This window comes from Spermophilus citellus (genome assembly GCF_964194105.1).
Source record: "Spermophilus citellus genome assembly, chromosome: 6".
Taxonomy (NCBI): Eukaryota; Metazoa; Chordata; class Mammalia; order Rodentia; family Sciuridae; genus Spermophilus; species Spermophilus citellus.
This window is the reverse complement of record NC_138187.1, coordinates 155,364,702-155,389,326: the sequence shown is the minus strand read 5'-3', so window position 1 is coordinate 155,389,326 and position 24,625 is coordinate 155,364,702. Positions and strand designations below refer to the sequence as shown.

At 40.6% G+C, this 24,625-nt stretch overlaps 1 protein-coding gene across 2 annotated transcripts in view; it reads right to left on the bottom strand.

The window, feature by feature from the left end:
* Window positions 1-429: 429 nt before the first annotated feature.
* Window positions 430-24,625, bottom strand: part of LOC308651197 (quinone oxidoreductase-like protein 2) — a 33,809-nt gene continuing 9,613 nt past the window's right edge. For both annotated transcript variants that reach the window (XM_081298142.1, XM_081298143.1), the window contains 3 exons: window positions 23,645-23,826; window positions 14,977-15,205; window positions 430-716 (listed from right to left, as the gene is read on the bottom strand). In XM_081298142.1, coding sequence (XP_081154268.1) covers window positions 648-716; window positions 14,977-15,205; window positions 23,645-23,826 — 480 coding nt within the window. In that variant the 3' untranslated portion in view covers window positions 430-647. The remainder of the gene's footprint in view (window positions 717-14,976; window positions 15,206-23,644; window positions 23,827-24,625) is intronic.

Sequence of the window (24,625 nt, the reverse complement as noted above, 5' to 3'; positions counted from 1 at the left end):
AAGACCACCATGGAGCAATGCATGACGCAGGTGGAGAGGACAGGGTAGTTCAAAGGTAGGAAGCCAGTGAGACGACTGAGGAAACAGCAGAGGAGTCGATTAGGATGGAAGGGAGGATCTGGAGGTGAGAGAGACCGCAGAGTGGGAATGCAGGACCAGCAGCGAGCACATTTTGTACAGGGTGACCCTCCATCCTGCTGCCCAGGACGCCTTTATCTGGTGCAATTACTAACAGCACCCTTCTACTCTCAGAAAGGTCCAAGTTTGGACAATACCCTCCATGGTCACATTAATTACGAGCAATAAGAAGCCAGAACCACAGGCGACTTCGGATTTTAAACCTGGATTAGTAAGAAAGGTGGTAACACCTTTATTTTATTTTATTTTTAAAGAGAGAAAGAGAGAGAGAGAAGAGAATTTTTTTTAACTTTTTTATTTTTTAGTTTTCGGCAGACACAACATCTTTGTTGGTATGTGGTGCTGAGGATCGAACCCGGGCCGCACGCATGCCAGGCGAGCGCGCTACCGCTTGAGCCACATCCCCAGCCCCGTGGTAACACCTTTAGAAACACAGGAGGAAATCAGGTTTTGGGGAAAGAATGTGAGTTTGGATTTGGACATGCTGAATTTGCTGCAGAAGTAAGGATTTATTTAAGAGAAAGAAGAACCTTGCCCGTGGATTTGCGCTGTATCACATGAAGGAAGGCATCATTGACCTAAAAATAAAATAAAACAAAAACGTGGTCAGACTTGCACATACGCATACTGCAACAAATGTCTCCTGATGGATTAAGTCCAAAACAGCTGAAGTATTCAGATGTGTCTCCAATAAACTATTCAGTGCTAACTAAATAATAATAATCACCATAAATATAAAGGATAATAATAATATCTATGAAAAACCTACCCTTGGTATTTCTCTCTATCATATTCTTTGGGGTTTGTTGTTTATTTCATTTTGCTTTGTTTTTTTGGTACCAGGGATTGAACCCAGGGGCCCTTAACCACTGAGCCACATCCCTAGACCTTTTTTTATTTTTGCACTTTGAGACAGGGTCTCACTGAGATGCTTAGAGACTTGCTAAGTTGCTGAGGCTGGCTTTGAACTTTCGACCCTCCTGCCTCAGCCTCCTAAGCCTTTGGGATTACAGGCATGCTCCATGGCCCCCAGCTCCCTATCATTTTCAACGATGTCAGATAAATGTTGGCAGATAAAGAGTCCACAGGCCAGTCCCCACTCACTGTGACAGCTCCATCCCAGCTGCCCCACTTCAGAAGTGTTCCAGCTTTTGAAAGAATGAAACCTCTGGCAGAAGAATAAAAACTATAATGTTTGGTGATTTTTTTTCTCTTTTATTAAAAGTGTCCTATTTCTTATGTAACTGAGATTAAAATCAACTGCAAATTTTTTTCCCTCAAAAATGCAAGGTTATAAAACAAATTAAAAAGCAGTTACAGTGATCAAGACAGTGTGATACTGGTGAAAAGAATACAAAAATAAATTAATGGAACGGAAGAGACATCCCCAAAATAGGCCTGCACAAGTATAGTCAACTGATCTTTGACAGGAGTAAAAAAAAACTTAATGGGGAAAGCATAGTCTTTCAAAATATAGTGCTGGAAAAACTGTATACTATACACACGTGCAGAAATAAAATTTAAAAATCTAAATACAGGCCTTATAGCCCTCCCAAAAATTACCTGGAAATGGATCAGAGACCTAAATTAAATGCAAAATTATAAAAATTTCCAGGAAAAAAATAGAAAAAAAATTTAGGTCACCTTTGGCTCAGCAATAAGGTTTTGGATATAGCACCAAAAGCACAATACATGGCAGGGGAAGGGGGGATTTGGTAAATGGAATTTACAAACAAGGTCTCAGCAGGGAGAAAGACTTTGCAAAAGACATATCTAACAAAGGATTTGTGTCTAAAATATACAGAGAATTCTTAAAATGCAAAAACAATACAATGAAACAAAAGGCAAAGATCTGAACAGACACCTCACCAAAGAAGACAGACAGATGGCAAATAAGAAAAAGACACTCAATGTAATACATCACTAGGGAATGGGAAATAAAAACAGCAATGAGAGGCCACTGCCCTCCTATCAGAAGAGCTAAGATTCAAAACACTAACACCAAATGGTGGCGAGTATGTGGAGCAACAGGAGCGCTCCTTCACTGCTAGTGGGCATACATGGTGGTACAACCACTTTGGAAGACAGCAGGCAATTTCCTACAAAACTGAGGATACCTTGAACCATGCAATCCAGCCATCACACTCCTAGGTATTTACCCACAGGAATTGAAAACTTAGGTCCACACAAAAACATGTAACCGAATGTTACAGCAATTACCAATTGCCAAAACCTGGGGGTGGGAGACAAAACATCTTTCAGTAGGTGGATGGAAAAGCAAACTATCTATGCAATGGACTCATTCAGTAACAAGGAGAAGTGAACTATCAAAACACAAAATGACACGGAAAAACACTGCTAAGTGAGAGATTGTCTTCTTTCATTTAGCAATCTGCATGCAATCTGAAAAGGCTACATTTCATATGATTCCAACCATATGACATTTAGGAGAAAGCAAAACTGTGGAGGCACTAAAAACATCAGTGATTGACAGATCTAGGAGTGGAGATAAGGATGAACATATGGAGCTCAAGGGATCTCAGTGCAGTGAAGCTATTCTGTGTGATATGTAATACTGGATACAGGACGTTATACATTTGGCAAAACCCACAGAAATGTACAAAGAGTGAACTCTAATGCAAACTATGGACTTTATTTAATACCATTAATGTATCAATACTGATTCATCGGTTACAACAAATGAATAATACCAGTGTAAAGTATTCATAAGAGTGGAATCTTAGGGCATGGAAAAGGGAGTACATGAGAACTCTCAATACTCTGTTGATTTTTTTCTTAAAACTGCTCAAAAAAGTCTACTCATTTTTTCAATAAAATAAATGATAAATGCAAAAAAATGAAATTTTAAAAATAATGGAATATGTAAAAGTATCATTATTTGCAAATAATGAAAATATAATTTCAGTTATGTAGGAATCAGAAAAGTTTTAATAAAAGTTAAAAATCATAAAAAGTAGTATCATTATCAGGGCTGGGTTTGTGGCTCAGTGGTAGAGCACTTGCCTCGCACGTGCGAGACCCTGGGTTCAATCCTCAGCACCACATAAAAATAAACAAGTGAAATAAAGGTGTTATGTCCAACTACAACTAAATAAAATAAAATAAATATATAAAAAGTAGTATCATTATCTATACAGAAAAGCTGTATAGAAAGGTCATCAAAACTATGAAATACAAAATTGGTTTATACTAAAAAATTCTTTCGAAGCAAAGGAAACAATCAAGAGTGTGAAGAGAGCTTACAGAATGGGAGAAAATCTTTACCACCTGCACCTCAAAACATTAATCTACAGGATATATACAGAACTCAAAACTTCACAGTCCAAAAACCAAAACCTAAAAACCCAATCAATAAATGGGCAAAGGAGAAGAAATATGAATAGTCAACAAATACATGAAAAAATGTTCAACATCTCTAGCAATTAGAGAAATGCAAATTAAAACTCACTCAAGTCAGAATGGCAATTATCAAGAATACAAGTAACAATAAATGTTGGTGAGGATGTGGGGAAAAGACACTCATATTGCTGGTAGGACTACAAATCCATGCAACCACTCTGAAAAGCAGTATGGAGGTTCCTCTTAAAACTTGGACTGGAACCCCCATTTGACCCAGCTATCCCACTCCTCAGCATTTACCCAAAGGACTTAAAATCAGAATACTATAGTGGCACAGCACATCAATGTTTCTAGCAACTCACTTCACAATATCTAAGCTATGGAACCAATCCATAAACCCTTCAACAAATGAATGGATAAAGAAAATGTGAATCACACACACACACACACACACACACACACACACACACAATGGAATATGACTCAGTCATAAAGACAATGGAGCTATGCATTTGCTGATAAATGGCTGGAACTGTAGACTATCATGCTAAGTGAAATAAGCCAATAGCCAAAAACCAAAAGCCAAATGTACTCTCTGATAAGCAGATGCTAACACCCAATAAGGGGGTGGGAGGGAAGAATAGAAGTACTTTGGATTAGACAGGGTAATGAAGGGAAGGGAGGGGAGATGGGAAGAGGAAAGACAGAATGAATCAGACCTCACTTTCCTTTGTTCATACCAGTTTAACTCCACATCATGTACAACAACAAGAATGGGAACTTACACTCCATGTATGTATGATATGTCCAAATACATTCTACTTCTTGTATAACCAAAAAGAATTTAAACATTTTTAAAAATAGTTTATAAAAATTAATGACATTTCTCTATGTCAAAAACAATCAACTTAGAAATATAATAAGTAAAATATTGTTCTCAAAAGCAACAAAAACAAAATATTTATAATAGATATAAAGAATAATAAAATCAAAACCTTATAGAGAAAAACTTTAAACCCATTAAGAGACATGAAAGATCTTAATAAATGGTGATTTATCCCTGTTGACAGATAGGAGAAGATAGTAAAAAAATATTAATTTCCTGTAAATGAGTATAAAAATAAATCAATAGTTTCATTCAAGATTTCAGTTAGAGTTGTTCAAGAAGCTAAACAGATTTACTGTAAAATTCATTTAAAAAGACAAAGCTCCCCAAATAAGTCAAATTTGAAAGGAAAGAACAAAAGTATAAGAGTTACTCTTCCATATAACTTGGAATTTGCAATAAGACAAAGCATCACACATCAATGGAAAAACAGTGGGCTATTTGATACTGGGGAAAATGGCTTGCTATAAAGAAGAAAATTAAAATTAGGCTGGGGCTATAGCTCAGTTGGTAGAGTGCTTGCCTTGCATGCACAAGGCCCTGGGTTCGATCCCCAACACCAAAAAAAGTAATAATAATAATCTACTTGATGTATACCCAATGCAAAGGAGACTTCAGAAGTATTAAATCCTTAAGTGTGATATAAAATTATGAAGGTAGCCAGGTGTGGCAATCAGTACCTAGAGTCCCATCTACTTGGAGGGTAAGGCAAGAGTATCCTTTGAGTCCAGGAGCTCAAGGTCAGCCTAAGCAACATAGCAAGACCCCCATCTCACCAAAAAAAAATAGAGAACCTACAAAGTTAATAAAGAAGAAAGAAGAAAATCACTGTGACTCAGGGATAATGAAGGACTTCTGGAAAAGTCTCCAATAGCATAACCACACAGCAAAATGCTGGCATAAATACTTTTAACTCTAGACAAAAGTGGCAATAGTGTGACAAACTTAGAAGTCTTTTGCAAAGCCTCAAACTAACATCTAGAACTGGCTACTCAAAGGACCATTAGCTTTTGCATAATCTGGGGGCTTATTAGATGTGTGCAATCTTTAGCTCCATCCAACCCTGACTGAATCACAATCGGAATCCTAATAAGATCCCCAGGTGATTTCCATGAATATCAGAGTTTGAGAAGCACAATTTACTCAAGGAACTTCTGAAAGTTACTAAGAAACAGCTGAAACTCCCAAACAGAAAACTCCATGAGGAGACTAAATTGCAACTCAAAGCATGGAAAACTGAATGGCTAATATACCAGGGATTAAATCCAGGGTTTCACACACACTAGGCAGATGCTCTACTGCTAAGCTACATCCCCAGCCAGCTGGAAAATATATAGAGATGCTTAAACTCATCAGAAATAAGGGAAATTCAAATTAGAATAATAAAATGCCACTTTATGCTTTATCATTTGGGCAAAAAGCAGAAAGCTGGATAATGCTACATATCAACAGGGTGCCAAATAAACAAGAATTCTCGTGCACTGCTGGAAGGGACCTAAATTGCTCAAGTTAGCTAGAAAGTTACTGGCAATCAAATTAAATACACATCCTGTGAACCAACAATCTACTCCTGGGAAAATAGCCCCAAAGCACCATTTGCACAAGTCCCTAAGTTTACATATATGAAGCTGTTCATTACCATACTGATTATGATGGTCAGAAATCTAATCCATCTCGGGGCTGGGAATGTGGCTCAAGCGGTAGCGTGCTTGCCTGGCATGCAAGCGGCCCAGTTCGATCCTCAGCACCACATACAAACAAAGCTGTTGTGTCCGCCAAAATCTAAAAAATAAATATTAAAAAATTCTCTCTCTCCTCTCTCTCTCTTTAAAAAAAAGAAATCTAGTCCACCTCAAAGTTTGTCACTAGGGAATGGGTTTTTAAACTATGGTGGATGCACTCCATGTGCTATTATGCAGACGTGGGGAGCAGTGGACTAGCTGTGGGAACAGCAGCACAGACAGTCTTAAAGACAGCGCTGGGTGAAAAATCAAGAAACAGACCAAGGTCAAGACCAACCATGTAACCAAAAATAAATTCACACACAAAATGATTCTGTGTGTTTTACAAGGAAATAGAAATCCAAAAATATATATCAAACATGTTCCAGCGACTGGCTCAGAAGGGAGGAATAGAGTGGAGAGGCCGTGGAAAATGAAGACAAAGGGAAAAAGTACATTCATTCCTAAGCAGACAGACGCAGAAGCAAAAGATGAGCCTGCCTAGGCTGACAGTGAATATGGGCTTTGAAATAAGAATTATGGTTTACCCACCATTTCCATTTGAGATCCTCCCAAAAAGCACACCAAATAGATAAAAACAAATAAATAATAAGCAGAGAAATAACCAATGGTGGCAATCTCTCTGCAGCACGAAATCCCTGGTTCCGAAAACATCTGCCTTGCAGGGTCTGCCTTATCTCTATAAGCATCTTCGACTCATCCAAGGAGAGGGAACAGTTCCAGGAGAGGTATCTGACACACCCAGCAGCCCCTGTTGATGATCTCCAGGTGACTCACCAGCCATCTCTCTTCCCCACTTGTTCCCAGAGATCTGTCATAGCCCAACAATGGAAAAGACTTGAGAAAAATAAGTATTATTCGAGAGAGTGATACCTTCCACCCAGCCCCCTAGGGAAACGAGGCTCTCCTTCAAATAAATGTTCACATAAAACAAAGTCATGCCTTCAAGTGCTAAAGCTTCTTATTTTAATCATTGACCAGAACTGGATTTTACTTCTTGATTTTTTTCTACTGGTGCATTACAATTATACGAAATAGTAGAATTCGTTGTTTTAGCCATTTTGCATATGCATCTTTATAAAAATGTATCACATATATCTCTGGCTCCCTCAAAAGATAACACTGTGGGGAAAGCACGATCCTTCTAGTCCATGACTTGAGAATCTCACAATGTTCTGTCACCTCTCCCTGTCCAGATGCCACTTCTGTTGTGATTGTTGCTGCTTCTAAAAATACCTCAACTCTGTCCCTTTCTACCTGGTGGTTTCTGCCTGGGCTGGGAAAACAGTCAGGATAAGGCTCCGAGGGAGGGACTGAAAAGTGGAACGCATGGCTTTGAACCAGTCCTTTGAGAGCTACTTCAGAGGCCTAGGGACACTCTCCTCCTCCACAGGCTGCATTAGATACCGAGGCTGCATTAAATGGATGCCTAGATACAGGCTGTCCACAGCACTCTGGTCTCTGCCTTGAGGTGGATGAAGCCATAATTAAATTTGTCTCCAGAGATATGCAACCTGGAATTTGCAGCAGAATAAGGATATTGCTTTTGTTCTAGGAGGCGAAGGTTCTGCTATTGGAATTTTTAATTAGCTCATCAAGAAGGAATAATCAGAGTTCTTCGTTTCCTAAATACATCATGCTGATTCACGATTCCCATTAAAAATTGGCTCTTCCCCTATCATAGCACTATCCTGAGATCTTTCCAATTAAAACCTGAACTCCTTAAGTAATGGACTCTTAATTGTTATTGACAGCCATATGGAATGTACTCAGTGAAGGTTTGATGTATAAAATAAATTCATGAATGTATGCGTGTATCTGAGACTGAGTGGGATGGCTTATAAAAAGGTAAAAACTTTGAATTAATGATTAACTGCTGTAGCTGAATTACATTCATCATATCATTACTCTAATACAAAATGATCCGAATCTTCTTTGAAAAGTCAAACAATGCATTTCACCAAAAAGGAGGTACAGATGGCAAATGAGCATATGAAATGATAGTTGAGATCACTGTTCACTAGGGAAATGCAAGCTAAACCCACAATAAGATGCTGCTACACACCTATTAAAATGCCAAAAATCAAAGAAAACAATACTAACTTCCAACATACGCAGAGTGACTAGAACATTCAGGTATTGCCACTAGGAAGACAAAATGGTACAACCACTCTGGAAAACAGTCAGACAGTTTATTGAAAAGCTAAATATATAGTAGCAAATCAGCAGAAGCAAAAACCACAAAATCTGTATGTAAATGTGTATAGATTTATTCATAATCAACAAAAACTGAAAAATAACTGGTAAATGAAAACACAAGTTGTGGCACATCCATACAATGGAATACTATTCAGCAATAAAAAGGAACAGACTCCTGACACATTCAACAACATGGATGAACTTCAGAAGCATTTTGCAAAGTAAAAGAAGCCAGACTCAACAGACCACAGACTGTAGTTGAGTGCAGTGGTGCACACCTGTATTCCCAGCTACTCAGGAGGCAGGAGGATTACAAATTTGGGGCCAGTTTCAGCAACTAAGTGAGAACTTGTCTCAAAGTTCTAAAATGTAAAAAGGGATGATGATATAGCTCAGTGGTACAGCACCCCAGGTTCAATCCCTGGTACTGCCAAAAGTAAAATTTTAAAAGGCTATGGGCTAAATGATTCCACTCACATGACATTCTGGAATAGGCAAAAGTATAGAGAAAGGAAACAGATCAGTGGTTGGCAGGGTCGGACTAGGAGGCAGGAAAAGGGGATGGATTACCAAGGGGCACAAGGGGATCTTCTGGGGCAGTGGAGACGTTCTTTTCTGGAAGTGCTGGGGAAAGTGAACCCAGGGGCACTCCCACTGAGTCACATCCCCAGCCCTTTATTTTTCCTCTTGAGGCAGGGTCTCACGAAGTCGCCCAGGCTGGGCTGGAATCTGCGATCCTCCTGCCTCAGCCACCTGAATAACTGGGATTACAGGCCTGAGCCACCATGCCTGGCAACGGAAATGTTCCCGTATCTTGACTGAGATGGAGTGGCTACACGACTCTATGTATTTGCCAAACCCAGAGAATCAGGTGCATTGACGAGTGCCTGTACTCCCAGATCAGGAGACTGAGGCAGCAGGATCACTTAAGCCCAGGAGTTGAAGCCCAGTCTGGGCAACACAGCGAGACCCCATTTTAAAACACAGGGCTGGGGATGTAGTTCAGAGGTAGAGCATGTGCCTTGCACAGGAGGCCCTGGGCCAATCCCGAGAACGGCCACAAACCTCGGAGAACTATTGTGTCTAAAAGGGGCGAATATTCTAAATGCAAATTGTACCTCAATAAACTTGACTTTAAAAAGAAACCAGGCAATGTGTTATTAAACCCAAACATGAAGTTTTGTTTTGTTTTTTTTTTTTTAAAAAAAGAGTGTGAGAGAGGAGAGAGAGAGAGAGAGAGAATTTTTAATATTTATTTTTCAGTTCTCGGCGGACACAACATCTTTGTTTGTATGTGGTGCTGAGGATCGAACCCGGGCCGCACGCATGCCAGGCGAGCGCGCTACCGCTTGAGCCACATCCCCAGCCCCAAACATGAAGTTTTTAAAGCTAAGTGTCAGCCTGGATTCCTTAGAAAAGAACCCAATCAAAACTTATGCCCAGTGCTTCAGTGAGGCTGTAGTTCCCAGGAGCAAGGGGTAAAGGGAAGTCAATCAAGGGAAGAAAGGAACCACAAGGGGGCACGTTGCCCGTCCTGAAGTAGTGTAGCTTCAGAGGTCCTGGCTGTGGTTCTCATGGGACCTCTACCAAGAGACCACTGAAACAGACCCTGGGAGAGAAAGGTGAGCAACTTATCTCCGTCTTTCATTCATCAAAGTTTCCCCAGTGAGCAAACTCCCACATTTCTGGGCTGCGTTACCAGCCCTCACACACTTCTGGGGAAGCCGGGGCTTCGACAAGTCCATTTGGATCAGGCTCTGCTCCAAAGCTGCAGCAGCCCCAGATAAGAACCCAGTGAAAGCCCTGCCTCTAGGATCAGGCCTCACGCCAGGCAAGCACGAGACAACCAGTGTTTTAAGAAGGTGCACCCTAGGGGTGATGGTCTAGGCTATAGGATTGCAGGGAGCCACTGCAGGAGCTGTCCCCAAAGAAGTGACAAGCAGCCAAGCACCCAAAGCCTGGGATGGGGGACCAGCTGATATGGAGAGTTCCATAAAATAGGTCTAGATAAGAAGTGATAATATACCATCTGAATTAAAAGAGCTGTTTCATTTTTAAGAACGTCATAGATACATAGAGAAAACTTAAAGCAAACAGTTTCTACCTATTAATTCTGTTCATGTGGTGATCTCACCTGACCTTTATAATAAACAAGTTAGACCTGTGAGATTCAGGTGCTACATCAGGTCGAGATGTGTGTGGACAACCTCATACAGAAAACAGAATCTGCACATCTGCACATCTGCACAGGCATCCTCTGAACAGATCACGGGCCAATTCATGATACACTCCTCAAAGGCAGATACCACCCTTTAGAAAATAGTATCAAGAATAATTTCATTACTTTTCAAGTTCAACTTTAAAATCTGAAGACTATCACTCTAATCCTACCTTCTGGGTCATCAATGAAAAAGTGTTACATAGTTCAGGGAAACAGAAAAAGCTCAATCCTGTATCTTATAATAATAACATCCTGTGCATTAAAACTTAGTGAATTCACTACATTCTTTTATTTAATTTTTAATTTTTTTATGTATTTTAATTGGTTACACATGACAATAGAATGCATTTATGCACTTTGATATATCATACATAGATGGGATATGATTTCTCATTTTTCTGAGTTTATGTGTTGTAGCATCACATTAGTCACGCAGTCATATATATATATATATATATATATATATATATATATATATATACACATAAAATAATAACGTCTGCTTCATTCTACTATCCTATCCTTCCTATCCCCACGCTCCCTCCCCTCCTCTCCCTTCCCCTCCCTTCATTTCACTCTACCTAATCTAAGGTAATGCTATTCTTCTCCAATGCCTCCTACCTTATTGTAAATTAGCATCCACATATTAGAGAAAACATTCAGTCTTTGGTTTTTTGGGATTGGCTTATTTCGCTTAGCATAATATTGTCCAACTCCTTCCATTTACTGGAAAATGCCATAATTTCATTATTCTTTAAAACTGAGTAATATTCCATTGCATATATATATATATATATATCACACATTTCTGGGCTGCGTTACCAGCCCTCACACACTTCTGTGATATATATATATATATCACATTTTCTTTACCAGTCATCTATTGAAGGACAACTAGGTTGGTTCCATGGTTTAGCTATTTTGAATTGAAATGCTATAAACATTGATGTGGTCACATCACTGTAGTATTCTTTAAGTCCTTTGGTTATAAACCAAGGAGAGATTAGCTGGGTCAAACAGAATCTCCATACTGCTTTCCACAGTGATTATCCAATTTGCAGTCCCACCAGCACATACACCAATGGAATAGAATAAAGGACACAGAGACAAACCCACACAAATACTGTTATCTCGTTCTAGACAAAGGTGCCAAAAATATTCATTGGAAAAAAAGATAGCCTTTTCAACAAATAGTGCTGGCAAAACTGGAAATCCATATGTAGCAAAATGAAATTAAACCTCTCTCTCTCACCCTGTACAAAAATAACTCAAAGTGGATCAAAGACTTAGGCACTAGAAAGAGACCCTGTGCCTAATAGATGAAAAGTAGGCCCAAATCGTCACCACGTCAGCTTAGGATATGACTTCCTGAACAAGACCTCTAAAGCACAAGAAGTAAAATCAAGAATCAATAAATGGAATGGATTAAAATTAAAAAGCTTCTTCTCAGTAAAGGAAACAATAATATGAGAGCCTACAGATTGGGAGAAAATCTTTACTACACACACCTATAATGAACCATTAATCTCTAGGATATATAAAGAATGCAAAAAACTTAACACCAAAAAAAAAAAAAAACAAATAACCCAATCAATAAATGGACTAAGGAACTGAACAGAAGAAGAAATACAAATGATCAACAAATATATGAAAAAGTGTTCAAAATCTCTAGCAATTAGACAAATGCAAATCAAAACTACACTAAGATTTCATCTCACTCCAGTCCGAATGGCAATCATCAAGAATACAGGCAACAATAAATGTTGGGAAGGATGTGGAGAAAAGGGTACAACCATATATTGCTGTTCTTTTATATATATTGTCTTATTTAATCCTCATAAACACCCTGGGATTCAGGGTACATTACTGCCTATTACAGACAAGGACAAAGATGTCCAATCTGCCCACAGCCAGCATCTGCACTCTGGTGGTGTGTCCTCGGAGCTCAGTCATGCAGCAGAAATGTGGATTCCTGCAGTAACTGGAAATACAGAGGTGCTGGCCCCACCTGGCCCCACCTGTGTGGAGTTTATGCTTTTTGGGAGAGATGCGCATTGAACAACTAACCGCACACAGATGAAAGGGCAACAATGTTATGGATATTCAGGGTGGCTTCGGCTATGGTGCCACCTCTGTGGTCACATTAGTATAAACTGTCAAGGTCAAATCTGCAAGACCACATATTTAGGAGAAAATAGAAGCCAGGAAGCACCAGAAAATACAAGCTAGGAAGAGCCAGCATTTCTGAGACTACATATATTTTGTAAGTTCAGTGATTATTTTTCAAGCCCAAACAGGTTCTCACAAATAATGTTTCCAGTATGTGATTGAATTTGCATGAAAAAATATTACCCAGGCTTTAAAGTTCAGTGAAATTAATTATGCATTTATGTCATCATCTTCATTTTAAAAGAACAAAATACATAAACCCTGGTTCTGCTCAGGAAAATACAAGAGTCCTGATCATTTTAATTAAAATATAGCTTTTTTGCACAGATAATTCTGTGATAGATGGATAAACATCATCCTACAGAATAAGCTTTGGAAGAAGTGACTTCACAGCATTCTTGAGAGTGTGTGACATAGCCGTAAGGAGCCCAGATTGGAGCATGAGGCCAGCAGGGCCTGGGTACCATCTCTGACACTTACTATGCATCATTGAGCAGATTTCTTAGCTTCTGAGAGTCTGATTTCTTCATCTGTAAAATGTGATAAAATGGTTCATACCTCAGAGAGTCCTTCTGAAGGTTAAATGAGATCATGCATGCAAAGTGCTTAGCATATTATTATGATTATTCCCCCAAGTAGTTTACATTTTAAAAGAAATAGAAAAATAAGAAATAGCAAGCGGATGGTGTATGAGTGAGATGTTTGAAATGTGCCCAGAAGCCTGGCTCCAAAGGCCACCGATGACACTGAAGTTGGGGGAGTGGGAGGGACTCAAAAACCCCAGTGCAGAGCCCTCACAGGAGAGCCAAGGGCAGATGCAACGGGAGGTAAGTGAGGATACAGCTAGCTCACATGACGGAGAGCTTCGGTGTGGACAATTAAAGTGGTAGTCCACCCCCAGCCTTCTTTTCCCCTGTCTGAGCACCTGTGAGTGGGGACAGGAGACAATTCACAGCAACACTCCTCTCCGCTGCCACCCTGCCTGCTTGTCCTTCCCCTCGACAACAGGTGTCTGCAGCCTCAGGTACGCCCAACCTCGGCTACAGGTCACATGAAGATAAAAGCCACATGGCCCAAGGGACCTGGAAAGTATCCACAGTGGATACTTTTCTTAAAAAGAGAATTTAAAAAAAAAAAAAAAGCAGAGCTTTGCAGCTCTCTAGCCTTGGCGAGACACAGTCCCTGGGCCCAGACAGCTCCAGTCCACACCTGCCCACTGCGTCCCTCTGTGGCTCCTGACCCCTGCTCCAAGAGCCACCAGCAACATCCTCCCCCTTAATTCTAGAGCTGTGGAAACGGAAGATCAAAAGGGTGAAGGGACTTGTCCAGAGTGACGGGAGGGGCGAAGCGGAGCCAGGACCAGCCAGCTTCCTGATGGCCGCTCAGGTCCTCTTCACCAACACACACTTTCTTTTTTGACTCACACACCGAAAAGATTAAAAAAGAAGTAAACCGAGTATGAAAATCAAAGGTGCCTCATCACAGGAAGAAAAAAAAAAAAAAAACATTAAACTCAGGTATGGCACTGACCACTTGACCTCCACCGCATCTGCATTTAAACCAAACACCGGCTCCATCCACGCCGACTCGAGCTACCAGTTTTTTGAACATTAAAACAAATTAAGGCAAAAAGTAATAAAGACTTCACAGTGAATGCCTAACAGATCTGCATTCAGAACCACATTGCCAATGCATGCACGCAATTACACTTTGGAGGAGGCTGAAACCACATTAATGAGACAGAGGGGGAAAGGAAAAATGGGAATGAATCGCCAAAAAAATTAACTACAGTGACTAAGGGATGATGTAGAGTCCAAGGATGCCAGGCATGACTGAGTGTTCTGCTCACAGAACCCCAGCATAGATCATCTGGCAGTACTCTCAAAGCGTCTATATTTGAAAATCAAAGGTCAAGTGGAGCGCTCCCTTCTTAGGCTTCTGTGTATGGAGTTCAAGGTTCACATCAACACATGTAAATTATTTCCTAAAGCACTGTACCATTCCTGCATTTGAGACACCAGTATACAGGTGAAGCACCTCGAAATTCAGTTTCACACTGTGTTGACAGCCATCAACCCAGAAGACTGGCAGAAATCCTGTGGCCCAGAAGCCACGAAACCCACAATTCGGTGCCGTGTTTTCACCTGTTCAGTCCATAAAAGGGGCATCTACAGCATCCAGAGGTCAATTGGCCAGCAGTTCAGCACAGACTGTTTCCTGGCCTTAGCCTCATCTGAACCACATGCCCAAAGCAGTCTCACCTCCTCCAGCTTAAACACCGACCCCACATACGGTCGGATGCGCCCTTGCTGGCAGTACTGGAGGGCCGAGGACAGGCTCCTGGAGAAGACGGGAAAGTCCTGGTCTTGGTACCGACCCCAGTACAGGCCCATGGCAGAGATGTTCTTCAGGAGCAGCAGGTTAGCTGGTACAGAGGCGATGTTTCCTCCCGCAAATCCCAGCACCACGATCCTGCCCTCCCACGCCAGGCTGAAGGGCAAAAAAGAACCATGAGATACAATGGCATCTGCCCCCATCAGGATGGCTACTGTGGGAAAAAAAATAATAACAGCAAGTGTGGGGAGAACGTGGAGAAACCCGAACCCCTCCCACACCATTGGTGGGATTATAAAATGTGCAAATGCTATAGAACACAATATGAAGTTTCTTTGAAAAATTAAGACTAGGTGCAGCAATTCCACTTCTGGTAGACATGCAGAAAAGTTAAAAGCAGGGTCTTTTTTTTTTTTTTTTTTTTTTTTTTTACTTTTTTGGTACCAGGGATTGAACCAAGGGTTACTTAAACACTGAGCCACATGCCCAGTCCTTTTTCAAATATTTTATTTAGAAACAGGGTCTCACTAAGTTGCTTAGAGCCTCACTAAGTTGCTGAGGCTGACTTTGAACTTATGATCCTCCTGCCTCAGTCTCCCAAGCTGCTGGGATTACAGGCTGCACCACCAAGCCCATCAAAAGCAGGGTCTTGAGATAGTCACACACCTGTGTTCATAGCAGCACTATTCACAAATGCCAAGGCACAGAAACAAACTAAGTATTGTCCCTTGACTGGTGAATGGATGTTGAGAGCCACAGCCAAAGCGCCCCAGCAAACTTCCAGCTGATTGGCTCACAGCGGCCCCAGCAAACTTCCAGCTGATTGGCTCACAGCGCCCCCAGCAAACTTCCAGCTGATTGGCTCCTCTAAGGTGATGCTCATTGGGCTGTTTCCCCACCCTTTCAGACCACGGAGCTGCTCATTGAGGGATTCTTTTGGCTCCGCCCATGCAACCCAGCCAATCGGCCTCAAGGGCGGGAAGAGTGCCGGTTGGTGTGCTCACAGGAGGAGCCCTGGTGGCAGTTGGACTCTGAGGGAATTCCTGAATAGCTCCCATGGTTCAGCGTGTGTTCTAAAAATAAAGTTCATTCCTGCTTGATAAGTGGCTCATGAATTGTGCCCAGCCAGACTGCAGCAAATGGATAAAGAAAATTTGGATATACATATAATGGAATATTTTTTAATTTTTTTTTTTTTGGCTGTAGTTGGACACAATACCTTTATTTTATTTATTTATTTTTATGTGGTGCTGAGGATTGAACCCAGGGCCTGGCACGTGCTAAGCAAGCGCTCTACTGCTGAGCCACAACCCCAGCTCCACATATAATGGAATATTATTCAGCCTTCAAAAGGAAGGAAATCCTGTCACATGTTTAACTTGGATACCCTCTGGGACATTATGTTGAGTGAAATCAGTCAGACTCAAAAAGACAAATACTATACGATCATCTAAATGAGGTACCTAAAGTAGTCAAATTCATAGAAACAGAGAGTAGAATTGGGTTGCCAGGGTCTAGGGAGAGAAGGGAAGTGGAAAGTTGTTTAATGGGTGTAAGATTTCATATTTGCCAGACAAAAAGTTTTAGAGATCCATTGAAGAACAGTAAGAATGGACTTAACAACTGAACTGCACAAGAAAAAGAGGATAGGATGGGTAGATTTTTATATGTTCTCCACCCACAATAAAAAAAAAAAAAAAGAGAACTAACACTGTCCACCAATCCCTAGAGACAAACCATAGAAGAAATGTCTCCAGGGCCTGGGGGAAGGGGAAAGAGGCCGTGCTAACTCAATGGGTCAGAGCCTGTGATGGGGGTCAAAAACCCTGTGAGCACATATAGTTACACGGAACTGTACACTTATAAATGGCTAAAATGCTAAGCATTAGATTACACATGTTTCATCACGTTAAAGAAAAAAGCAACTTGTATTAAAGCCATGGCTGGGAACTTCAGTTGGCCTTGTAAGTTGGAAGACATGAACCAACCCTTTACTATCTTGGATTCCTTAGGAGAAAAAATTTAAATAAGCCGTGAGCAAGATATTAGGGGACTACACTTTCACAAGGGGGCCCACTTTAGGATCAAGAATCTATTTAACCTCCTTGACTCGTTTGTGGGAGGAAATTGGGCAGAAGCAAATGTCCTCCCATGGGCTATACTTCAAGACCAGTTGAAGATTTTAAACTTAGGATCAGAAATGAAAGATCACACTTTACACAACCACTTATTTATGACTCTAGTCATGGTGCTTCTTTGAAGACTTCCGAATAATTTACAAAAATTCTCAAGTTTTCTACTCTCCACTATAAAAAGTACCACACAGTGTACATACGTTACACAACAAGCCATTAAAAACAACTTCTGTAAACATCTTTGCCTTTTTTTTTTATTGTTGGTCGTTCAAAACATTACATAGTTCTTAATATATCATATTTCACACTTTGATTCAAGTGGGTTATGAACTCCCATTTTTACCCCGTATACAGATTGCTGTATCACATCAGTTACACTTCCATTGATTTACATATTGCCATTCTAGTGTCTGATGTATTCTGCTGTCTATCCTATTCTCTACTATCCCCCTTCCCCTCCCTCCCCTCCCCTCCCCTTTTCTCTCTCTACCCCCTCTACTGTAAATCATTTCTTCCACTTGTATTATTCTTCTCTTACCCCTCCTTTCCTCTTATATGTAATTTTGTATAACCCTGAGGATCACCTTCCATTTCCATGCGATTTCCCTTCTCACTCCCTTTCCCTCCCACCTCTCATCCCTGTTTAATATTAATCTTCTTCTCAAGCTCTTCGTCCCTACCCTGTCCTTGGTTACTCCCCTTATATCAAAGAAGTCATTTAGCATTTGTTTTTTAAGGATTGGCTAGCTTCACTTAACATAATCTGCTCTAATGCCATCCATTTCCCTCCAAATTCTATGATTTTGTCATTTTTTAATGCAGAGTAATACTCCATTGTGTATAAATGCCACATTTTTTTTATCCATTCATCTATTGAAGGGCATCCAGGTTGGTTCCACAATCTTGCTATCGTGAATTGTGCTGCTATGAACATCGATGTAGCAGTGTCCCTGTAGCATGCTCTTATTAGGTCTTTAGGAAATAGACCGAGAAGGGGAATAGCTGGGTCAAATGGTGGTTCCATTCCCAGCTTTCCAAGAAATCTCCATACTGCTTTCCAAATTGGTTTCACCAATTTGCAGTCCCACCAACAATGAACAAGTGTACCCTTTTCCCCGCATCCTCTCCAGGACTTGTTGTTGTTTGACTTCCTAATGGCTGCCAATCTTACTGGAGTGAGATGGTATCTTAGGGTGGTTTTGATTTGCATTTCTCTGACTGCTAGCGATGGTGAGCATTTTTTCATGTACTTATTGATTGATTGTATGTCCTCCTCTGAGAAGTGTCTGTTCAGGTCCTTGGCCCATTTGTTGATTGGGTTATTTGTTATCTTATTGTCTAATTTTTTGAGTTCTTTGTATACTCTGGATATTAGGGCTCTATCTGAAGTGTGTGGAGTAAAGATTTGTTCCCAGGATGTAGGCTCCCTGTTTCTCTCTCTTATTGTTTCTTTTGTTGAGAAAAAACTTTTTAGTTTGAGTAAGTCCCATTTGTTGATTCTAGTTGTTAACTCTTGCGCTATGGGTGTCCTATTGAGGAATTTGGAGCCCGACCTCACAGTATGTAGATCATAGCCAACTTTCTTCTATCAGACGCCGTGTCTCTGATTTGATATCAAGCTCCTTGATCCATTTTGAGTTAACTTTTGTGCATGGCAAGAGAAAGGGATTCAGTTTCATTTTGATGCAAATGGATTTCCAATTTTCCCAGCACCATTTGTTGAAGATGCTATCCTTCCTCCATTGCATGCATTTAGCCCCTTTATCAAATATAAGATAGTTGTAGTTTTGTGGATTGGTTTCTGTGTCCTCTATTCTGTACCATTGGTCCACCCGCCTGTTTTGGTACCAGTACCATGCTGTTTTTGTTACTATTGCTCTGTAGTATAGTTTGAAGTCTGGTATCGCTATACCGCCTGATTCACACTTCCTGCTTAGCATTGTTTTTGCTATTCTGGGTCTTTTATTATTCCATATGAATTTCATGATTGTTTTATCTATTTCTACAAGAAATGCTGTTGGGATTTTGATTGGCATTGCATTGAACTTATAGAGAACTTTTGGTAATATCGCCATTTTGATGATGTTAGTTCTGCCTATCCATGAACAGGGTATATTTTTCCATCTTCTGAGGTCTTCTTCTATATCTCTCTTTAGGGTTCTGTAGTTTTCACTGTATAAGTCTTTCACCTCTTTTGTTAGGTTGATTCCCAAGTATTTTATTTTGGGGGGGGGGGATATTGTGAATGGAGTAGTTGTCCTCATTTCCGTTTCAGAGGATTTGTCGCTGATATACAGGAATGCCTTTGATTTATGCGTGTTGATTTTATATCCTGCCACTTTGCTGAATTCATTTATTAGCTCTAATAGTGTCTTTGTTGACCCTTTTGGGTCTGCTAGGTATAGAATCATGTCATGTGCAAATAGTGATAATTTAAGTTCTTCTTTTCCTATTTTTATGCCTTTAATTTCTTTCGTCTAATTGCTCTGGCCAGTGTTTCGAGGACTATGTTGAACAGAAGTGGTGAGAGAGGGCATCCCTGTCTTGTACCAGATCTTAGAGGGAATGCCTTCAATTTTTCTCCATTCAGAATGATGCTAGCCTGTGGCTTATCATAGATTGCTTTTACAATGTTGAGGTATGATCCTGTTATCCCTAATTTTTCTAGAGTTTTGAACATAAAGGGATGCTGTACTTTGTCGAATGCTTTTTCTGCATCTATCGAGATGATCATATGGTTCTTATTTTTAAGTCTATTGATGTGGTGAATAACATTTATTAATTTCCGTATATTGAACCAGCCTTGCATCCCAGGGATGAATCCTACTTGATCATGGTGTATAATTTTTTTGATATGTTTTTGAATCCGATTCGCCAGAATTTTATTCAGGATTTTTGCATCTAGGTTCATTAGAGATATTGGTCTGTAGTTTTCTTTCTTTGAAGTGTCTCTGTCTGGTTTAGGCATCAGGGTGATGTTGGCCTCGTAGAATGTATTTGGAAGTTCTCCCTCTTTTTCTATTTCCTGAAATAGCTTGAAAAGTATTGGTGTTAGTTCCTCTTTAAAGGTTTTGTAAAACTCTGCTGTATACCCATCTGGTCCTGGGCTTTTCTTAGTTGGTAGTCTTTTGATGGTTTTTTCTATTTCCTCTATTGTTATTGGTCTGTTTAGGTTGTCTATATCCTCCTGACTCAATCTGGGCAGATCATATGACTTAAGAAATTTATCGATGCCTTCACTATCTTCTATTTTATTGGAGTATAAGGATTCAAAATAATTTCTGATTATCTTCTGTATTTCTGAAGTGTCTGTTGTGATATTGCCTTTTTCATCCCGTATGCTAGTAATTTGGGTTCTCTCTCTTCTTCTCTTCGTTAGCATGGCTAAGGGTCTGTCGATTTTATTTATTTTTTTCAAAGAACCAACTTTTAGTTTTGTCAATTTATTCAATTGTTTCTTTTGTTTCGATTTCATTAATTTCAGCTCTGATTTTAATTATTTCTTGCCTTCTACTTCTTTTGCTGTTGTTTTGCTCTTCTTTTTCTAGGATTTTGAGATGAAGTATGAGATCATTTATTTGTTGGTTTTCTCTTTTTTCAAGGAATGAACTCCAAGCAATGAATTTTCCTCTTAGAACTGCTTTCAATGTGTCCCATAGATTCTGATATGTTGTGTCTGTTTTCATTTAACTCTAAGAAGTTTTTAATTTCCTCCTTGATGTCTTCTAAAACCCATTGATCATTCAGTAACCTATTGTTCATTCTCCAAGTGATGCATGATTTTTCCTTCCTTCTTTTATCGTTGATTTTCAGTTTCATTCCATTATGATCAGATAAGATGCATGGTGTTATCTCTACTCCTTTATATTGTCTAAGAGTTGCCCTGTGACATAATATATGATCTATTTTTGAGAAGGATCCATGTGCTGCTGAGAAAAAAGTGTAACTGCTTGATGTTGGGTGGTATATTCTATATATGTCAATTAAGTCTAGGTTGTTAATTGTGTTATTGAGTTCTATATTTCCTTATTTAACTTTTGTTTGGAAGATCTGTCCAGTGGTGAGAGAGGTGTGTTGAAGTCTCCCATGATTATTGTATGGTGGTCTATTAGACTCTTGAACTTGAGAAGAGTTTGCTTGACGAACATAGCTGCACCGTTGTTTGGGGCATATATATTTATGATTGTTATGTCTTGTTGGTGTATGGTTCCCTTGAGCAGTATGTAGTGTCCCTCTTTATCCCTTTTGATTAACTTTGGCTTGAAATCTATTTTATTAGATATGAGTATGGACACTCCTGCTTGTTTCTGCAGTCCATATGAGTGATATGATTTTTCCCAACCTTTCACCTTCAGTCTATGTATGTCTTTTCCTATCAAATGCGTCTCCTGTAGGCAGCATATTGTTGGGTCTTGTTTTGTGATCCATTCTACTAGCCTGTGTCTCTTAATTGGTGAGTTTAAGCCATTAGCATTTAGGGTTATTATTGAGATATGGCTTGTTCTTCCAGCCATATTTGTTTATTAATGTTACTAAACCTGATTTGTTTTCCTCTTTGATTATTTTCCCCCCTTTACTGTCCTACCTCCCACTGTTGGTTTTCAATGTTATTTTCCGTTTCCTCTTCCTGTAATGTTTTGCCAAGGATTTTTTGAAGAGATGGTTTTCTAGCTGCGAATTCTTTTAACTTTTGTTTATCGTGGAAGGTTTTAATTTCATCTTCCATCCTGAAGCTTAATTTCACCGGATACACGATTCTTGGTTGGAACCCATTTTCTTTCAGTGTTTGAAATGTGTTATTCCAGGATCTTCTAGCTTTCAGAGTCTGTGTTAAGAGATCAGCTGTTATCCTGATTGGTTTACCCCTAAATGTAATTTGCTTCCTTTCTCTTGTAGCTTTTAAAATTCTCTCCTTATTCTGTATGTTGGGCATCTTCATTATAATGTGTCTAGGTGTGGATCTCTTATGATTTTGCACATTCGGCGTCCTGTACGCTTCTAGGATTTGGGATTCTGTTTCATTCTTCAAGTCTGTGAAGTTTTCTCGTATTATTTCATTGAATAGATTGTTTATTCCTGTGGTTTGGAGCTCTGTGCCTTCCTGTATCCCAATGACTCTTAAGTTTGGTCTTTTAATGTTATCCCATATTTCTTGGATGTTCTGCTCATGGTTTCTTAGCAGACTTGCTGAGCTGTCTACGTTCTTTTCAAGTTAAAATACTTTGTCTTCATTGTCTGATGTTCTATCTTCTAAGTGATCTACTCTGCTGGTAGTATTCTCAATTGAGTTTTTAAGTTGGTTTATTGCTTCCTGCATTTCTAGGATTTCTATATGTTTGTTTTTTATTACCTCTATCTCCCTGTGAAATTGATCTTTTACTTCCTGGATTTGTTTATGTAGTTCCTTGTCACATCTTTGCCTTTTTGATCTTCAGAAGAGAAAGGGAAGCTATTGTCAAAACACAATTATCCGAAGCAGGGCATAATGGTGCACACCTGTAATCCCAGGGACTTGGGAGGCTGAGATAGGAGGATTGCAAGTCTGAGGCCAACCTGGGAAACTTAGCAAGACCCTGTCTCAAAATTTAAAAATAAGGCTGGGGGTGTAGCTTAGTGGCAGAGTGACCCTGATTCAATGCCCAGTACTAAATAAACAGACTCAATTATCCAGAGGACAAAGGGAAAAGAAGGGGGAGCTCATTTGGTCCATACTCTTCCTTGGCTTCCCCTCTAAACACAATACCAGGCACCATGCAGTGATCATCAACATGTACGCTGCCCGCCTCTCCTCTGCAGGTAGGATAATCTCTCTGCTTCTGTTTCTTTAGCTTTAAACTGAGAAAACCACAACATGATCTTTCCAGGATGACATGAGAAATAAAACCAGCACTCCCACAATACTCCAAACACTCTGGTTGAAAACACAATGAGAACTGGTATGAAAAACAACAGACTTAGCCCCACTAAGTCTCCAGGGTCATAATTTTTAATAGATCAAGGAAACCTTCAGAAGAGTCTGTCCCTTGGTTCACCGTGAACTGGGCAAAGGGAACTGCCACCCTGGGATGCCAATCCTGGGATGCTAACCCTGGGATGCCCACCCTGCACATGGCCTCCTCCGGGACCCTCCACATTCACGCACATGCAGTAGTTAGCGGGGCCCACGGAGCGGAATTCACACATGTATAATTTCTAAAGCACTTGATGTTGCCAACTTGAGAGTCTGCAGTCATTTTTTGGATATTTTCCAGTTGGGTATTTTGTTTTCTGCTATATTTAAGATTTCCTGATTTTCTCTGCTTTTCTTCCCTGTCACCCACTCACTCGGCTATTCTCGTTGATGCTGACGCCCGAGGGGAGAAGCCAACAGCACAAACGACAGAGGAGCAAGGCCAGGAGGAAGACAGGTGCGGAAGGGTCAGCTCAGGGGCCCTCTGGGTGGACCACTGCACGCACCCACCTGCGGAGGGCCTCCAGGAAGACCTCTCCTCCCACCATGTCGATGGCCACGTCCACCCCACGGCTGCCCGCCAGCCGCCTCACTGCCTCCTTCAGGCTGCCCTGGCTGTAGTTCACGCTGCCCTGCGCACCCCTCTGCACTGCCAGCTTGCACTTGTCATCGCTTCCGGCCGCAGCAATTACCTGCACAAAGAACACAAGGTTTTGGATGGTCAGAACATGTTCCAGGAGGAGCACATGCCATCTCCCCAGCCTGCGGCCAAGGTGCAGTCACGGACACCAGCACGAGCTTGCTGCCCAAGCATCGGCCCGATCCCATGTGAGGCCCAACAAATGCATTGTCCCCTAGGCCTCTCCATGCCCCACTGGCCATGGTGTCCATCTCTAGAAACTCTGGAACCCAACAGTTCTAGGTGGGAAGTAGCTCTAAAGACACTCCAAAAGTTCTTTCCAACTGCCAATGAAAGCCACTGTTTACTGAGCACCCACCACGAGTCAGGTCACAAGGATACAAGTGGGACACCAAGCTCCATCAAGGGGATAAGGTCCAGCAGTGTGCTGGGGAGGGACACAGGGCTCCAGAAGTAAAAACAAGAGGTATCTAATCTAGATCTAGATCAGGAAAGGCTTCCCAGAGGGTAAATCATGATTTGGTGGAAAGACCTTGAAGTCAGAACTTGGTTCAAATCTTGGCTTTGCCACTTACTAGCCATGTCACCTGGGGCAAATTACTTAGTGAGAACTAACATACTGTGTCACCATTTGTCAAGCACCATTCCAAATGATTAACATAAATTAATAACTCATTTAATCATAATAGCCCCAAGGAAATGCTATTAATATCCCTGTTATAGACAGAAGCAAAGTAAGGGAAACAAGCTGTCTGAGGAAGGTCACACAGCCAACAGGAGGCACAACTGGGATCCCCGCCCGGGAACCGTCTCCAGAGTCCTCGCATCTAACCTGTGCAGCCTGTCTGCTT